General features: G+C 54.4%; 1 protein-coding gene across 1 annotated transcript; it reads left to right on the top strand.

Annotated features, from left to right (window-relative positions):
- Positions 1–23: 23 nt before the first annotated feature.
- Positions 24–11426, top strand: SLC25A31 (solute carrier family 25 member 31). The gene is made up of 6 exons (XM_056134541.1): positions 24–264; positions 2252–2379; positions 4371–4488; positions 6070–6224; positions 7468–7593; positions 11226–11426. The coding sequence occupies exons 1-6, from the start codon at positions 24–26 to the stop codon at positions 11424–11426; spliced, it is 969 nt and encodes a 322-aa protein (XP_055990516.1).
- Positions 11427–18056: the final 6630 nt, after the last annotated feature.

Here is an 18056-nt window from a genome sequence, read left to right as displayed (position 1 = left end):
GGTTTGGGGCGGCGGCGGCGGCCATGCAGCACGACCCCCCGCGGCGCCGGGAGCGGCGGGCCGAGGCGCGCCTGCTGGCCGCGTCGTCCTTCGGCCGGGACCTGCTGGCGGGCGGCGTGGCGGCCGCCGTGTCCAAGACGGCCGTGGCGCCCGTGGAGCGCGTGAAGCTGCTGCTGCAGGTGCAGGCGTCGTCCAAGCAGATCCGGCCCGAGGAGCGCTACAAGGGCCTGCTCGACTGCCTGCTGCGGATCCCGCGCGAGCAGGGTGCGGGCGGGACGCGGCGCGGGAGGTCGGGCGGGTCGCCGGGACGCGGTTGGCTGGGGAGGCGGGGGGCGGGGGCGCGAAGTGGCGTCGCCCGAGGGAGGGGACCGTCGGCCTGAGCCTGGGAGGAGCGCGCGGGCAGGCGCCGGGCGGTGCTCCCGTTCCGGCGGCTCCTCCCCCTCCCCCCACCCCGCTGACCCCTGCGCGGGGTTTGGCGCGGGTCCGTCTCCGCGGTGCCCCGGGCTGTGGGGTGTCGGGGTGGGCCCCGCGCCTGCCCGGCCCCGACGTCGGACCTTCAGCTGGAGGGGTCGGAGCGGCCGGCGCGGGCGTCGCTCTGCCCGTGGGGCCCCCTGGGCGCCGAGGGGGAGAGCGGCCCCGGGCAAGGGCCAGTGCGAGGAGCCCGACGGAGAAGACGCGCCGCGGCGGGGTCAGCTTCGGTTTCTGCGGCTGAGGAGGAGAGGGGGCCGGTGGGTGGACACCGCAGTCCTCGCTGTCCCCGGCGGCTGGCCCTGGCTTGCTCCGTGCCCCCTGAGGTCGGACGCGCGGGTGTGCCCGGTGCTCGGAGATCAACGGCCCACAGCCAACCGGAAGATCGCCGTCTAGGGGCGCGTGTGGAAATGGGGGAGGGGTCTCGTTTCCTCTGTGAGAACCAGTCGTGAGACTCAGGCCGTCCACTCCCTTCCAGAAGGCCAGAATGTGTCGGCCAGACCAGGTGTCCGTGGGCCTGTGGTTTGCCCGAGAACAGACGCGCTCTGTGCTCCTCACGGATTTCCTCTCTCCTTGGCGGGGAAGGAAGCCCGTCGATGATTCTGACTGGCTCAGACGCAGCTTCTGGGTGGTGAAGTGAGGGCGCTCCCGTGCCTGCCCGCCTTAAAGAGACTCTCTGGCTCTGCTGGCGGGGTTGGAAATCATCTGCTGGATCATTCCGGAAGCTCGCCGGACAGTCACGTTCTGAGGTGGTTGTTCCCTGAGATTCACCTCTGCTGCTCTCAGGCACCCCGTTCTCTCCCGGTCCCTTCATCCGGTCTCTCCCCGTGCCCCTCAGCTCCACTGACTCATCTCCCCGGATTCAGTGCAGTGCACGTTCCTCTTGCCCTGTTATTTGGGAGGTTCTTCTCTCGGCAGTAAGTGAAATAAGCAAAAGGCTCGGATGTTCCGCTGTTGGCAGAGCAATGCGGGCGCTGTTTCCATGCTTGTGAGGAGGCGTTTGCTTCTCTGTTAGCCTTTGCCTGATTCTCGTCAGAGTCTCCTCTTTGTCCCCAGAGGCTGTGACGACACCAGCTTCAGACATGGAGTCAAGCCTCATCCTTGTGACCTGGAGCAACCCTCTTCATCCCCTCTTAGCCTCAGTTCCCCGGAAAAGATTGAGAAACTGAGGCCAGTGGTCCTTCACAGTCAGCACGCCGGGACAGTGAGACAGAGAAAGTCCTGGTGCATATATTGATCACGTGGAGATACTCAGGAGTAGATTCACATGCTGTTATAACGTTCTCCATAGGTCTTTGGACATTCAAAGGTTTGGAGGGATTAACATAATTGAGATGTTTGTAATGCTTTTTTTTTGTCTCTCCGGTGGGGACCTGAACTTCACTTTTTCCTGGAGAAGAAAATAACACTTTATCAAATAGATAAGTCTTCAGACACTGAGTTGTTTAACAATAAAAGGTAGGAACTGGAGTAAGCGCGTACCTTGCTTGAAGCTGCCAGCCCAGCACCATGTGGCCTCTGAGTACCCAGACGCAGCCCTGAGGACTATGAGCTACTGCCAGTGCCCACGAGTCCCTCACCCCAGCAGCTGGGCACTGCAAACCGGGGGTCCACCCAGAACCCCAGTTTCTGGGCATCCCACACCCGGGGATCCCACCCAGCATCCCAGGGGATGAGCGTTCCAGGACCACATGAAACCACTGGCCTGATTGAGAATCCCTGGGAGACACAGCCTGCCGAATCAATGATAAAGTAGAAACTTAAGTTTGTGTTTCCTTTGTAGGTTTCTTCAGTTACTGGCGTGGCAACTTGGCAAATGTTATTCGGTATTTTCCCACACAAGCTTTAAACTTCGCTTTCAAGGACAAATACAAACAGATTTTTATGTCTGGAGTTAACAAGGAGAAGCAGGTATGTGCATTTACTATGGCTGGGTCACGTTGCCCGTGGCGCTCGGTTGGAAGGGCTGCTGAGGCGGCGGCAGGGGTCCTAATCCAGACTGGGACTGGCCCAAGTTGCGCAGAGTCAGGGTCACCCCCCAGCACTCAGGCCTGGGCATGGCACAGTGACAGGTGCTTTGCTCCAGGTGATCATTTGGGCACTGACACCTCGCCGCCTCTGGCGGAGGTGGGAGAGTTAGTCTTCCCTAGTTGCATTTCCGTCCTCTGAAGAGCGGGTTTGCCAGTGAGCCCACGTGTCCCAAGCGCAAGGGGAGCTGCATCTGGGAGCAGCACGGGCCTCAGCGCAGGTCACCACAGCCTGTGGCCTCTCCCGAGCGGCCCAGGAACAGTGTGGACTGGTGTTGCCCTGAGCCTGCTGTCTTGGGCCGTCTGCCCACACACATGGAGAGCACAGGCCCGCAGCCCTCAGCAACCCTGCCAGCCTGAGCGGGGAGCCCGAGCAAGCAGATGCAGAGCAGGAAGGGAAAGTTCCACCCAGGAGAGAGCAAGAGTGTCTGTCCCAGCCCAAGACCCAGCGCCAGTCTGCCAGCTCCCAGGAGACCTGAGCGGACACCAGTGCCGCTCCCCCACCCCTGAGCAGCAGAGGAGGAGGGTGTGGCCCCCACGGCTCCTGCCCGGTGCTCCTTCAGGCTGCCCCATCCAGTGCTCAGCTGCTGCTGGTCTGTTCCTGGCCCCATTCGCATCAGTACTGAACACGAGTGATCTTCGAGCTGTTAAAATTGATTCCTATTAGGATAATGGTGACACGTAAAAAGTATTCCTTCCCCTGCTCCAAACAGGCACGACTAGCCTCCATAATTGTGCAGCTCTTTAGTCCAAACTAACACTTACGTTGGGGCTGGAGTGATTGGAATTGGGGAGGGCACTTGTCTTGCCAGCCTCCACTTCATTTAGCCCCAGGGCCCTACCAGGAGTGACCGTGGGCGCAGAGCCAGGGTCGGACCCTGTAAGCTTTGAGCACTTCCAGGTGGGGCCCCAAAACAAAAACCCAACACTTTGTTGTTCAAAAATAAATGTAAACTGATGGTTACTTTATATTCCTTCCTAACATGGTCTACTTTTCATGGGCCTAAACTAGGGCTTTTAAATTTTTCTCAGTTGCAATTCTTTATTGCCCAAGATATTTGTGTGCAGTAGATATAAAGTAGGTGTGCAAATTAAACGATCACGACCATCCTGTTGTTCGCCGATTGCCTCACAGGCCCCAGTAACGTCGTCTTCATCCCAGCCCTGAGATTTTAAAAAGTGCCATATTCAAGGCTCTTTCAGGGTTAGGAGAATGAGACCCATCATTGTTACTGGTTTTTGGCATATTGGGTACGCCACGGGGAGTTTGCCAGACTCTGCCGTGTGGGCAGGTTACATTTGGTAGCCTGCCAGGTTGTCCAAAGTAAGAATGAGATAATAAAATGTTGCATGGCTGCAAATGCGGCTGCACGCTTCCGGGAGCTGGGTTTAATAGTCTCTGGGTCTTGGCCGCTGATGGGATTACACAGCACCAGGGGGCCAGTTGGTGGGTGTGACCCCTGCCTACTGGAATTTGGAGGATCTGGGTGGAGGATGCTCAGCCCCGATCCGAGCAGGCTTGGAGATCTCAGCCCCGGGACCCGCATTCCTTTGTTCCTCTGCCAGTACCTTCATGCGTGTGGAGGGTGGTCTCAGCATGGTGGTGGCTGGTTCCAGAGATCTTCGGAATTAAAATTAAACATTTACTGATAATCATAAATCATTTTAGGACTACTTTTCTGCACCCCCACGTTCAGTAGAGCCCACAGTTTAGAAGCTAGAATGCAAACTGCCAGAGAGGCTCAGCCAGCTAGCACCCTGCCGGGTCCAGGAGAGAGAGGTCCGGGCCTGCGTGCCTGGCAGGAATGGTTGGTGTGTCCGATTCAGCAGCATCTCAGATGGTGCCCGCCTAGGAATTGTGTTCCTGTCTTTCAGTTCTGGAGGTGGTTTCTGGCAAACCTGGCTTCTGGTGGCGCTGCTGGAGCGACTTCCTTGTGTGTGGTCTACCCCCTGGACTTTGCCCGGACCCGTCTTGGTGTGGACGTCGGGAAAGGTATGGGGGTTCAGAATGCTGTCTCTTCTCTCCCTGTGTGGGTGCTGTACCGTGTCTTGAAGAGTTAAGCTGTATTAAATGTTTGGGACAGTCTGCGTAGCCGAATGGTAAGAGTTAGGGACTCAAAGATGACTCAACTTTCCCTCTGAAAGAAGACAGGGTGGTGGGGCCAGAGGCAGAGCACAGCAGGAAGAGCATTTGCCCACACACGGCGACCCGAGTTCCATCCCCAGTATTCCATATGGTCGCCTGAGCACTGGCAGGAGTAATTCCTGAGTGCAGAGCCAGGAATAACCCCTGAGCAGCGCCAGTGTGACCCCAAAAGCCAAAAATTTAAAGAAGACTAGGCTAAGAATGTGGCTTTCTGGACTGGCCTTCCTGACAGTCTTGTGAGAACAAGAGTGATGGACCATGAGTGGTTAGCTAAAAGTGCCACGGACAGATCTGGAAAATCTGTCATTTTTCGATGCGTGATCAGGGAAGAGTATAAAAGGGGCAGTCATGAGAGCAAGGAGAAACATAGACACTCTGTCGCAGTCATGTAACTGGGAGTCTAGGTTTTCTCATTACTGCTAAGAAAGTGAAACTGACTCTTGGAATTATCTTAAAGGACTAGAAAGAGTATTTTTTGGCAAGGGGCTGGAAAGAGGAAGTCACGTGCTTGCCTTGTGCCTGCCTGACTCCAGTTTGGTTCCCTGGCATCACACATGGTCCCCTGGGCAGATCCAGGAATGACCCTGAGCATAGAACCGGGCATAAGCTCGTACACAGCTGGATGTGGCCCAAGAGCAAAACTATTCTTGCAATGCTGTCCAGGAGTTCTAGGTCGGAATAAAACCAACACACTGGAGGGGGAAACGCGACCTCATCTACATTGTCAGTGATCCCTCAAGTCACAGCAGGCTTCACTTGATCGTGTCCCACCAGGCTTGTGTTTTACAAGTCCCTCCACCCTCAAAAGATTGCAGCTCACTGCAGGAGTGCCTGCTGGCCCACGTGTTTTAGCAGTTGAAAGTTATGCACCTGGTTACGTGCGTGGTTTCCTGGGCAGTCGCTGTCGCAAGCTCCAGTGGAGTGCAGACCCCCGGACCGAGAGTATGGCGGCGGAAGCTTAGCTCTCTGCGTGGGGAAGCCTTCACCGTGACCCAGAGCCCCTGCCCCATGCCCTGAGGCAGCCTCCGTCTCCAGCTCTCACTGCTGTTGAGTGGCACAAGCTGTGCACACTTGAATTCCAAAGCACTTTCCAATTTCAGCAAGTAACTTACGTTGATTTCATTACCGTGTATAAGCCAGTCAGATTCCATTTCGAATTTTTTTTTCAGATACTACCTGAGATCTTAATTCTTGGAGGGGTTTTTTATTTGTAACCCTTTTAGTTAGAAATACTTCTTTCTGCATGGCACTGCAGCACTTACGCACTGTCCTCCCGTTGTTCATCGATTTGCTCGAGCAGACACCAGTGACACCTCACAACAGTTGTGAGACTTGTCAGTTTTTATATTTAAACCTGTAAAATTTTGTTTAATGTACCTCAAACTAATATGTAATATTGCTGATCAGTTTTCAATGGCTTTATTGTAGGACCTGAAGAGCGACAGTTCAAGGGTCTCGGGGACTGTATCATGAAAATAGCAAAATCAGATGGCATTAGAGGCCTGTACCGAGGGTTTGGGGTCTCGGTTCAGGGCATCGTTGTCTATCGAGCCTCTTACTTTGGAGCTTATGACACAATTAAGGTAAGTTGAAACTTGAGCGGGTTGTGAGTGTAACGGGTTTGTTTCTTTAACCAGTAATACGCCCAGCCCCGTGTTCCGCATTACGGAAATCAGAGCAAATGATGGGATGGGATGTTTCCCTTGTGAACTGATAATGTGTTGTGTGCTCAGAGGCACTCCGCTGCGGACAGAAAACACGCTCCTCACTCACATGGTCTCCATAAGGCCGTGCTTTGTACTCTCACGTGGAAAACGAGCAGAATGCGATGCCTTCACTAGCTGTGGGGGAGGCTGCGCTAGCTCTCCAGGCCCTGCTGTTTGCAGTGAGTGCACTGGGCGTGCTGGGGTGGGGGAGGACACTCCTGGCTCAGTGCTCAGAGGACAGTGCAGTACCAAGGGTCAAACTGGGCCTGGCCATGTGCAGGGAGACACCTTAACCTCCCACACTATCTCTCCAACCCCCAAAAAGAAAAAAAGAACACTCCTGTAAGTAAAGAGAGATTGCCGTGATGGCCACCACCTTACCCTTCAGTTGGAGGGACCTTCCAGTATACTTTATACCGCCTGAGTACTCAGGCAGCTTTGAGTCGCTGTTCTGAAGAGACCGCCTCAGGCTGGTTCTGGGCTGTGCGCCACGATGCCACTGTCCTCCAGAGAGTTTGAGGCTGGCTTCAGGGTCACTCACTAAATAAGAATAGGCTTGAGGGAGGAGGAGAAGCTGGGCCTGGGTACATTCGTGGAGTGGGCCTGTGTGGTCCCCTGAACACTGAGCATCACCAGGTGTGCCCCCTACCCAAGCCCACATAAAGGTGAGGGAAATGCCATAGCCTGCATATCTTGCACCTAGAACCCCATCTGGCACGCACATGGCATGCTCTGACACTGGGCCCACAGTTCGCGCCTCTGGCGTGTTTGAGGCTGAGTGAATGGAGTCAACTTGTTTCTTCGCCCATCCCCCCCAACTGTGTGTCCCATAGCAGGGGCCAGCTGGCCAGAAGCTCCTCGCAGCAGGAGTTTGCCATCCCCCAGCTCTGAGGGGTGCCATCACTGCCCCCTGCCATTGTCAGGGCACACAGGTCCTTCGAGCAGAGCCTCATGTGCCTTCCCCTTACTCAAGGATGTGCAGTGTCTCCATCTTCCCACAGTGGCCACTGCTTTCAGCCGAAACTTAGGGGCTTGAGCCCTTTGACCATGTTTACTACTCTGACGTAAGCATTTAGGATAGTCTGTAAGTCTCGATGGTTACTTGGTACCTTTTTTCCAGGGCGTACTATCCATATCGAAGGAAACCCCTTTCCTGGTCTCCTTTTTTATTGCTCAAGTTGTGACCACGTGCTCCGGGATACTCTCGTATCCCTTTGACACAGTGAGACGACGCATGATGATGCAGGTATTTCACCAAATTGGGTTTTGTTATTTTTTGTTTGGGGGGCACGCCTGGTTCTGCGATCGAGGGTCAGGGGACCATATGTGGTGCCAGGGAAACCCCCTGCCCGCTGTGCCATCACTCGGGTCCTTTGATTCTCTGGAAGCGGAAGTGAGGTTCCCAACACCCCTTGCATTTGGGTGTGATGTGTTCGGGATGGAAAAGCTCTGAGGGACCAGGCAGACTTGACACCGCCCCCCCCAGATCGGGTCTGGTTAGGGTCCTTTCTGTCATTCATGCCTGCGTGACGTGTGCTAGGGCACGGAGACAGTAACGGCCCAGGGCAGGACTGGCCCACATGTGTGGCTCAGCTCTGCACGGGCTGTGCTGCAGCGCCAGGGGTGCAGTGCTGGCCGGCTCTGGTGCGGCCTCCGACACAAGCGAGCACTGCGAAGGCACCTAGAGGCAGCGCTTGTTGGGGAAGTTGCACCAGCCCGGGCGACACGTTCTCCTGGGGCAGGTGGACACCCCGCCAGAGCTCTCCGCCTGGAATCCGCCTCTGGGGACCGTTCCACTGTCTGCTGGTTCCGTTCTCCACACGGTACTGCAGTGTCCCGTCCTCTGGCCTCGCTCACTCTCTGCAGTGGCCCAGGAGAGGCACGACTCAACCTGTGGAGTTAGGCCGCACCTGAAGGGCCCGTCCCCACTGGCCTGTGTGTGATCTTCACGAGCACTGTTCACTGTCTCCCTACTCCTGTCTTGCTCCTTTCTCCCTGCCTCTAGTTTTATGCAGAAAACATTTGGGCAGGAGGCGGGGGTGGGCCCGGGTTATACCTGGCCTGCTGAGGGAGCACTCCTTGCTCTGCACAGATGACCATAAGCGTTTGCTAGGAATGCAAACGAGTGTGATCCGGGCACAGGCCTTACCCCCTAGACAGTCTCTCCACCCCTACATTGGAAATCTTTGAATGGAAAAACTTCATTTGCATATAGGATGGATTTAGCAAATGGTACTTTTTTTTTTAATATTTTTTTCCCTTTTATTTTTTTTTTAACAGTTGTAGATTTACAATTTTTGGTGCTTGGGTTTCAATTATACAATGATCAGATACCCATCCCTCCACCAGTGCCCGTTTTTCACCACCATGGATAATATCCCTCCCACCCCCATCCCCCCATCCCCCTCTGTCTCTGTGGCAGGGCAATCCCCTGTGTTCTCTCTTTCCGTTTGGGTGTTGTGGTCTGCAAAAGAGGCATTGAGTGGCAAACATGTTCAGTCCATAGTCTACTTTCGACATGCATCTCCCCTCCTGGGAGGATCCTCCAAACATCCTTTATTTGGTGCTCATGGTACTGGTTTTGATGACTGTTCCTTGGCTATAAGGAAATCCTTTTGTTCTAGAAAATGCACACTGGTGTTTTAGGACAAAGCAATGGATCTGCAGTGTGTCGTCAGAATAAGCGAGAAAGTGTGGAGTGGCCTGTGGGCTTTCACGTGCGTGTGCACTGGGGAGGGAACAGCCAGCGCGCGCCTCCCCCTGCCCCTACTGGCGGGCCGCTGCCTCACCTGGGCTTGTTCTCAGTTCCCATCTGCCCAGATGGCCGCGCAGGCTGGGGGCCTCCTGGGGAGCTCAGTGTACACGGGTTCCCACGCAGACACCAGGGGACAGCTCAGGACTTCATGAGGAGCCTCGTGGGAGCCCCTTGAATCCCTCTCAGCACATGAGAGTCTTGCCATGTTATCTGTGTAGCCTGTGACCTCATCAGATCATATTCCAGACGCTGCCTACGCGAACTCACCAAAGGGCTCGGTGATGCTCGAAGTGCCAGGAATGAGACCCAGGCCTCCTGCATGCAAAACAGTGCTCAGCCCACCAAGCTCCTCTTCAGCCCCTGAGACAAGGTTTTCTAGGAAATCACAGCGTCACCCTGTCCCGCCCCGCCCCTCCCCTGCTGTTTTTCAGTTCTTTATGTTTCCTTCTCTTGCCTTCCTGCATGAGCGAGACACCTCGTGTCGCAGTGGTAGAGTGTAGTAACATCAAACCTTGCTCCTTACCTTACAAGGAATGCCTTGAACGTTACGCCCGTGGTCTTAGCTGTGGGTTCTTTTAGTGACCCTTCGTACGCTTTGTCTCGCTCTGCTTCCCCACCCCACCCGCCTTGTCGATTTATTTCTGATCAGTGAAGTGTCAGCGGAATTTCAGAGGTGTGGCAGCACATCCGCGTGCCCAACATCGAAGTTCCAGCGCCAGCCCAGACTGAAGAACCCTCTGCCAGTTCCTCTCATTTACCCACTGTCCAGCGTTTTCACTGAGTCTCAGAGTTGGGGAGTTTGTTTCCTTTTTTGCTTTAGAACCACACCCAGCGGTGCTCCGGGCTTACTCCTGGCTCTGCGTTTAGGATCACTTCCAATGCTCAGGGGACCATAGTGGGTGCCAGGAAGGAGCCCAGGTTGGGCACATTCAAGGCACATGCTCACCTGCTGTACTCTCGCTCCCGTCCCTTCAGTTTGGGTAGTTTGTTTGCCTGAGTTCTGACACGCTTCACACCCAAGTGAATTCCTGTGGCTTCAGTGACAGTGGCTGGTGAGGTCCCTCCATGGCCCCTGGGTCTCCTGTCACAGACACAGCCTCCTATACCCAGGTGTTGGGTCATCCTGCTTTCTCTTTCTCTCGCATAATTCGTCATATGGAACTAAATGTTCATTGGATGTTTGGTAGAACTCACCTAAAGAAGCCATAGAGAAGTGTAGTTTCCTTTGAGATCATAAATGATTGATTTTCTTTATTGAATGTAGTATTTCAATTTTTCCTAGTCTTTTTGTAAATTACGCCTTTAAAATATTTTATCAATTCCAATTTTTAAAAATAATGTGATGTTTTGACTTTATTGAGCTTTCTGTTGTGCTGTTTTCTATTTTTTATTCTAATTATTTTATTTTTACATTTTAAGTTTGCTCCCTGTAAGTGTTTGGATTACTCATTACTTTCAGCCTTTCCTTTATAATATTTCCTGATTGTTAGAAGACCTTAGAAATTTATTAAGGGACCCTCGAGCAAAAGTGCAGTGGGTAGATTGCTTGCCTTGCATGTGGCCAACCCAGGTTTGATCCCCAGCATCCCATATGGTCCCTCAAGCACTACCAGGAGTAACCTCTGAGCACTGCTGGATGTCGGGGTGGGAGGTGGGAACTTGATAAGGCCTTGTGGTTATCCTTAGGTTTTTAATATTTGAGCAAGCTCTTCTCTTTTTCTAATTGCTCTTTTGCTACTTATGTTCCAGCATAGTAAGGTGCCGTAATATGAGGCCATCTTTTAGAATGTGTTGCGTAATACATGGTCAGTTTCATTGTGCCTTAAAACTAGGAATACTAGGGGCTGGAGAGCTAGGATAGTGGGTAAGGCACTTGCCTTGCATGTGGTAGACCCAAATTCAATCCCCGGCACCACATACGGTACCCCAAGCCGTACGAGGAGTGATCACTGAGCACAGAACCAGAAGTCAACTGTGAGCACTGCCGGTGTGACTCAAAGGTATTACAGCAGTCAGCGTAGCCTGTTGTCTCCAGAGCTTTAGTAAAAGTCAGGCATGTCCATCCTTGGGGCTTATCGCACTTCTGTTTGAGCAACAAGATGCAAGTGTTTGTCTTCCTGCAGAGCGGAGAGGCTGAGCGGCAGTACAGAGGCACCCTGGACTGCTTTATGAAGATGTACCAGCAGGAGGGGCTCGTTGCGTTTTTCCGGGGGGCCTTCTCCAATGTCCTTCGTGGTACAGGAGGTGCTTTGGTATTAGTGCTGTATGATAAAATTAAAGAATTCCTTCATATTGATACTGGGGGTAGTTCATCAGGAGAATAAATTGAGAAATGCATAAATTTTGTTTGTAAAACAAGCAATCACATAGCTGCCATTTGGATACATTTTGATGTAGTGTTATTACTGTCAGCATTTATGAAAAGTGATAATTCTTAAATTGGGTTTTTGTCAAGGATTTAAATACTGAAAATCAGAAAAATGTGTACTTTTTACTTAGTTACTTTAATAAGATGTTTTGCTTATATGTGTTTGCTTATATATTTTGCTTAGATGTTTTGCTTATTATGTTTTGCATTAATGTGTTCTGTTCACTTAATAACCTTTTCTTTGTGATAAAAATTAAGATGTACATTAAACTTAAATAAAAGTTTTACAATACTGTTCTTTTAACATGTCTGTTTTAGTAGTTAAATGACTTTAGATCAAGTGGACAAAGTATGTATGTATGTGTATGCTAAACACATGTTCTGTGCTCTTGGAACTATCTCAGGGTTAGGCCCTTGAGGAAATGTTCATTGCATAGTGAATACAATAGCCAGTATAGGGAAACGACCCAGATTTCCAATGACAAATGAAGAGAGAAGTTGTATGTGGAATACTATACAGCCATAAGAAAAGATGAAACCGTGCAGTGCACTGCAACCTGGATGGAACTGGATGGGGTCCTGTAAGCAAGAGGGCTGGAGCATATGGCCTGCAAGCATGTAGTCCCAAGTTCCATCCCTGGCACTGCGCAGCCTCTGGGCACCACTGGGGAGAGCCCTGATGGCCCCCGTCCCCTGCACCTCAGGGCCTAGCACTGAGCCAGGCAGCACACTGTGGATGGAATACATGCCTGAAAATTGGGCAGTCTAGAAGAAAATGGATGTCTTCTTAAAATCATCGGTCTCCCTGGACTAAATAGGAAAGAAAGAGGAAATCTCAATAGCTATCACTATGAGAATGAGGAGACAGAGCCCATCGGAGACAGCCGCCCCCAACAGAAAGTTCTGGGCCTGATCATGTCGCCAGTGAGGTTTACAGAACGTTCCGGGGCAATAAGAACCAGCCTTCACAAGCTTTCCCGCCAAGTTGGAGGGGCAGCATCCACACCCTAAGTCGTCATTGGAGGCCAGCCAGTAGTGTGTCAAGCCATGTGGGTGGCACACGCCGAAGCCAGCGCTGCAGCATGTCTGCCCACCAGGAGACACAGGTGCTGCTGTTGCACGCTGGCATCAGTGTGGCAAGAGACACTCCTGGCTCCACACGGGGAAATAGAAAACCAGTGAAACCAATTGTGTGTTTTCAAAAGTCCGGCGGCGCTCTGTCTCGCTCGCCGCCTGCATTCATTGGTCTCGGGCCGTTACCCCCACCCCGGGGAGGTCAATGGCGATGGGCAGGCAAAGGAAGGAACGAGGGCCAGGCTGGTCGGTATCAATTGCAGTTTATTCCGTCTTCACTCCCTTCTGCCTCTCTCTCTCTCATACCTGAGCCCCTCTCACCTCTGACTCTGCCATCTGGAGCCTCAGCCTCCTCCTCAGCCTGACCCTTCTCCTCCCCTCCACGCTTACAGTCTTCGTTTATATAGCAATCGTTTAGGGTGGTGACACAAAGGTGGGTGGAACATTAACAAATCAGCAAAGAGAGGTAAGACCACTCCTGAGGAAATTAACTCAAGGATTAAATCTCATCTAAGGGGATTTATTCCAGATTACTAGGAGATCTGTTCAAGGGTGGGATCCCAACAAGGGTGTGTTCTTTCCTCAGATAGTAATCTACTTAAATAGTCCATTATTTCTAGCAATGTCATTCCGTATGAACACGGTAAAAGATATAAATTTACAGTTTGGTTCTTCCTGAGGACATATATTCTGCCGTCCTCAGGCCAGGTTAGTCTTCCTAGCCCCAGAAGGGTCCTAGTCTTCGTCGTTACTTACTTTTCGATCCTGACAGCATTTGTCCATGATCATGCCCTCAACTTACAGTTGAGTATCGTGGCACTTTGGCCTGGCCCATTTCGATGCCAGGGTAGCTCACAGGTTGCCCTGGGTCCATTCAGTCCCTCGTTGGGACCCTGCTTTTGGGGTGCAGGAACTAGAGGCAACTGAGTCAAGAGGGCACATGCCCAGGAGTAAATATTATTCGGAGTCAATCAACTCGGAGTCAGTCTGCCCCCGCGCCTGGCTGTTCCTCGCTGGGACCCGTTGGAGGGGAGCGGGTAGAGCTTTCCTCCCCACCCCGACCAGGGCTCCGGCAGCCGAAGACCTCCAGGACCAGCCACCACCATGCTGAGACCACTCTCCGCACACCTGAAGGTACTGGCAGAGGGACAAATCCACGCGGGTTCCGGGGCCGAGATCTCCGAGTCTACTCGGATTGGAGTCGAGCATCCTCCACCCAGATCCTCCAAATCCCAGTAGGCGGGGGTCACACCCACCACCTGGCCCCCTGGCGCTGTGTAATCCCATCAACGGCCAAGACTCAGAAACTATAAAATCCAGCTCCCGGAACCGCGCGGCCACATTCGCGGCCACGCGACATCTTATCAGGACATCTTTTTATGACACCTTATTATCTCATTCCCACTTTGGACAAACTTGCAGGCTATCGAATGTAGCCTGCCCACAGGGCAGAGTCTGGCAACTCCCCGTGGCATACCAAATATGCCAAATACCAGTAACAATGATGGGTCTCATTCTCCTAAAGAGCCTTGAATATAATCTCAGGGTTAGGATGAAAGAGACGTTACTGGGGCCTGCTCGAGGCAATTGACGAATAACAGGATGATGTAATGAAATGAAATGAAATCAACTCCCAAGTTACAAAGCATAATATTAACTGTCTTCCTGTGTCCACACAGGAAGGACATTGCTTTAAGGTAAACTATGCAAAGGACAGAACGTACAAGTTCAGTGTCCTTGGAAGGATCTAATCTGACAAGCTAACAGAATGATTAGGGAGAAAAGGTGATTAACTGGCTGGGGAGGAGAGCACAGAGAAGAATTTGCAGATAAACAGAGGAATGGGAGTGACTCCCATGGGAGCACTGTGATGGGTGTAACCAATAAACCTAAGCTCCCTGTGGCAATGTTATCCTACAACCAATGACAGAAGAGTTAAGAGAAGTTTATTCCCCCCTGAGACCTCTACCTCCCCCCCTCCCCTAACATATAAATTCCTTTAAATAACTCTTCTTGCTTCCCTTAAAAATTAAATGAGGGAGCAGGGGCTGCGGGCACTGGGAACGGCCCGCATCGGCCCGCTGCTACCAGGACCTGACCTCCCCACGCTCCCTCAAACCACCCCCACCCCCACCCACGGGGGAAAGTTCTTGAGCCCAAGCTCAGTGTTTGGAACCTGCAAGCACCCAGCTTCTTCCCTCTGTGGCACCTTGCGGCTTCCGACGGCTGTGCCCTGACTCCTGTTGCCTCCAGGCTTTACTGGTCAGACTCCCCGAGTAAGTTGGATGGATGCCAGCGTTCTTTACTTGAGCTGACATTTTGTTTTTGGTTTAATCAGTCCCTCTTCACCGTCACCCCCACCACCAAACACGCCACCTTGATTGGAAGAAGAAAAACAACAAAGATCCCGTTGGAGACAATTTGGTACAATGACCCTAGTGGCATAAGTATAGAAGATGATATATAAATGGAGCCATTGAGATTAAGGAAGAACGTCAACCAGCCCTCACTCTTAACAAAAATACATCAATTAGCTTCATTCTATGTCTTTCTATATTCTGATCAGGTCCTCATCAGGTAAAATATTATAAAATTTCACAACGTACGAAAGATTTGAGTCAGCACTTCTCCAAACAAGATAAACCTATGGGGAAAATAAACATTAATGTTCAAAAAATAGATGTAAAAAAATTAAATGAATAGACAGCTATCTGGTAACAAATGTTGAGAACCCATATGAGAGAATGCTGTTTTAAAATATATTTATTAAAATATAAATCAAGCCTGGGAAATGAAGACCCTGAGTTTGGCACCTGAACGACTCCCCGGCCATTGTCAGGCACAGCCCTCTTAGTCCCCAGGCACAGAACTTACCAGATTCTCAAGCACAGCTGGGGCACCCCATCACCACATGCGTATGTGTGTGTACGTGTATGTATGTATGTATATGCATGTACATATCTATCCGTATTGATTAAAGAAATTCTAGAAAAGACTATACCAAACACACAACCAGTGCTCATGAGTCTACTCAGGAGCTCCCGGGCTGGAGTGATAGTGCAGTGGGTGTGGCACTTGCCTTCACATGGCCACGCGGGGGTGGGTCCCAGTACCACATATGGTCCTGAGCCAGCCACAGTGATCCCTGAGCGCCTCCAGAAAGCGGGTATGTGTACTCAGAAGCTACAGCCAAGGTGTCTGGCGTGCTTCTTGCGAAACTTCGCACCCAACAAGAGAGAAAGAGCAAATGGGAATGCCTGCTACAGAGGCAGGAGGGGATGGGGGGATGGGGGGTGGGAGGGATACTGGGATCCGTGGTGGTGGGAAATGGGCACTGGTGGAGGGATGGGTATTTGATCATTGTATAATTGAAACCCAAGCACAAAAACTTGTATGTCTACAACTGTACCTCACGATGTCTCACTAATAATTTTTTTAAAAGCCAAGAAAAAAAAAACTTTGCCAGAGGGAAACTAAAAGCAAACCTTGACTTCGGTGAGACTAGCCAAATCTTACCAAGCTAGTTGAATCATGGATTCAGTTTCAAATCAACTCAGATGCGTACATTGTCAATTCAGTAACCAGTCGAGTCCATTGCCCCTCAGACTCCTCGGGCCTGCCTTGTTACTCCTGACATTGAAGGGGATCAGGAAATCTCTGAACACCGATCACAAATACGAGTGAGGGGAGCGTATTGGCTGACTTGGCCAAGAAGGCCAAGAGGATCACTTTAACTTAGGCGGTGAGCAGAACCTCCGTGCTGGATTTCGACCCCTCGCTACCACCTCCATGGGATGTGGGCCGTGTGGAAACCCAGGGAAAAGGTTCCTCCCCAAGCCCGCTGGTCCTGCGGACAGAACCCGCAGACCCCCGCCACCGGCCTTAGCAGCCTGACCCCGCTGGTTGGCCCAGCCCGGGCTTGCGGCCTGGTTCCTGGCCAGGTTATGGTAAATTCAAAACCAGTCCGTTGCCCCTGGGCCGGGTCCTGCCGTCCCCTGCAGCAACCCAGGGCGTCTCTGGCTGCCCTGGATGCTGGCTTGGGAAGCAAGGGACCGGCTGAAGGCGCGCCCGCTGCCCAGACCCCGGCGGCCAGGCCTCAGCCGGCGCCGGCACGCGGTAGCGAGACCCACCCTGGCCTCCCAGAGGTCTGGACTTACTGTGGAAGTTGTTCGGAGCTTTGGGGTTTTTGTCGCCCACACCCAGAGGTGCCCAGGGCCAACCGCGTGCACGGTCAGCGCCTCCTCCTGCCTGGCCAGAAAGGCCCCGCCGCGTGTAACAGACCCCAGCTGTGACCCCCCCCCAACAAACGGCCCGGGGTTCTTGGGGGTCACCGAGGGCCAAGGTTCTCGGCTGCCCCCCGCCCCCCGCCGGTGCTCAGAAGCCAGCGCGGAGCGCGAGGGGCGGCCCCCGGCTCGGGGCAGCAGTGGGCGCGGCCCGCGGGGTCGCCAGGGTTCCGGGCGGGGGGCGGGGGCGTCGGTCCTGGCGACGGGCGCGGCCCCGAACGCGGTGGCGCCCGCGCCCGCGCCCGCCAGGCCATGAACCCGCTGCTCCTGCTGGCCGCGGCGGGCGCGCTGGCCACGGTGGCCGCGGCGGCGCTGGCCGCGCTCCTGACCCTGGCCCTGCTGCGCGCGCGGGCCCACGAGCGCCCCGGGAAGGGCAAGAGGCCGGCGCGCACGGGCCGCGAGTGGGGGGTCCCCGCGGGGAGGCGGCCCGCCGGGTGGGGGAGCCCCGCGGGGAGGCGGCCCGCCGGGTGGGGGACCCCCGAGGGGAGCCCCCCGGAGCCGGGGACCCCCGAGACGCCCCCCCTCGGAGTCGGGGCCCCCTCAGAGGCCCCCCGCGGAGTCAGGGACCCCCGAGGGGAGTTTCCCCGCGGAGCCGGAGCCCCCCGAGACGCGCCCCGCGGAGCCCGAGCCCCCCAAGGCGCCGGGCCGGCCGCGCCCGCATCGGCCCCCGGCGTGAGTGCGGTGGGCGCCGAGTCACAATGAGCCGCGTGGGCGGGCGGAGGCCGCGAGGGTCCCGGGCAGGGCGGGCGCGACCCCCGGGGCAGCTCACGCCCGGGTAGGGAGGCGCGGCCGCGGGGACCGCCCTCGAGGCCTTCCGAGCGGGGTCCCGGGGTCTGTCTCAGGGCGGGGTCCCGGTCCTCAGCCCGGCTGGGTCCGGGGAGGGTCTCGGGGCGGGGTCCGGGGGGGTTCTCAGCCGGACGGGGTCTCCGGGCGGACCCCAGGGCTGCGGGCGGGCCGAGCCGGAGCTGCCCGACTCGCAGCGGCCCCCAGAGGGATGGAGCCCGCGGGCCTGTGCACCCTGAAGCGTTTCCCCCGGCCCACCGCAGACGGGGGACCCGTTTGCCGGAGCTTCGGGGACCCGGGCGGCGGGGCGGGTCTGGAGGGAGGGGCGGGGCCTGCAGGCCGGGGGCGGGGCCTGGAGTGGGGCGGGACCTGGCGAGCAGATGGGGCGTGGCTTGAGGGGTAGGCGGGGAGGGGCTGGCAGGTGGGGCCTGGCGGGTAGACGAGGC

The sequence above is a fragment of the Sorex fumeus genome, unplaced genomic scaffold (genome assembly GCF_029834395.1).
Source record: "Sorex fumeus unplaced genomic scaffold, SorFum_2.1 ptg000099l, whole genome shotgun sequence".
NCBI classification, from domain to species: domain Eukaryota; kingdom Metazoa; phylum Chordata; class Mammalia; order Eulipotyphla; family Soricidae; genus Sorex; species Sorex fumeus.
The sequence above is the reverse complement of the archived record's forward strand: the minus strand, read 5'-3'. Positions and strand labels throughout refer to the sequence as shown.

Coding starts and splice junctions, on each gene's coding strand:
- SLC25A31 (XM_056134541.1), top strand. CDS start 24: ATGCAGCACGACCCCCCGCGGCGCCGGGAGCGGCGGGCCGAGGCGCGC. Junction 4,489..6,069: donor TGGTGTGGACGTCGGGAAAG/GTATGGGGGTTC, acceptor GCTTTATTGTAG/GACCTGAAGAGCGACAGTTC. Junction 6,225..7,467: donor GAGCTTATGACACAATTAAG/GTAAGTTGAAAC, acceptor CCTTTTTTCCAG/GGCGTACTATCCATATCGAA.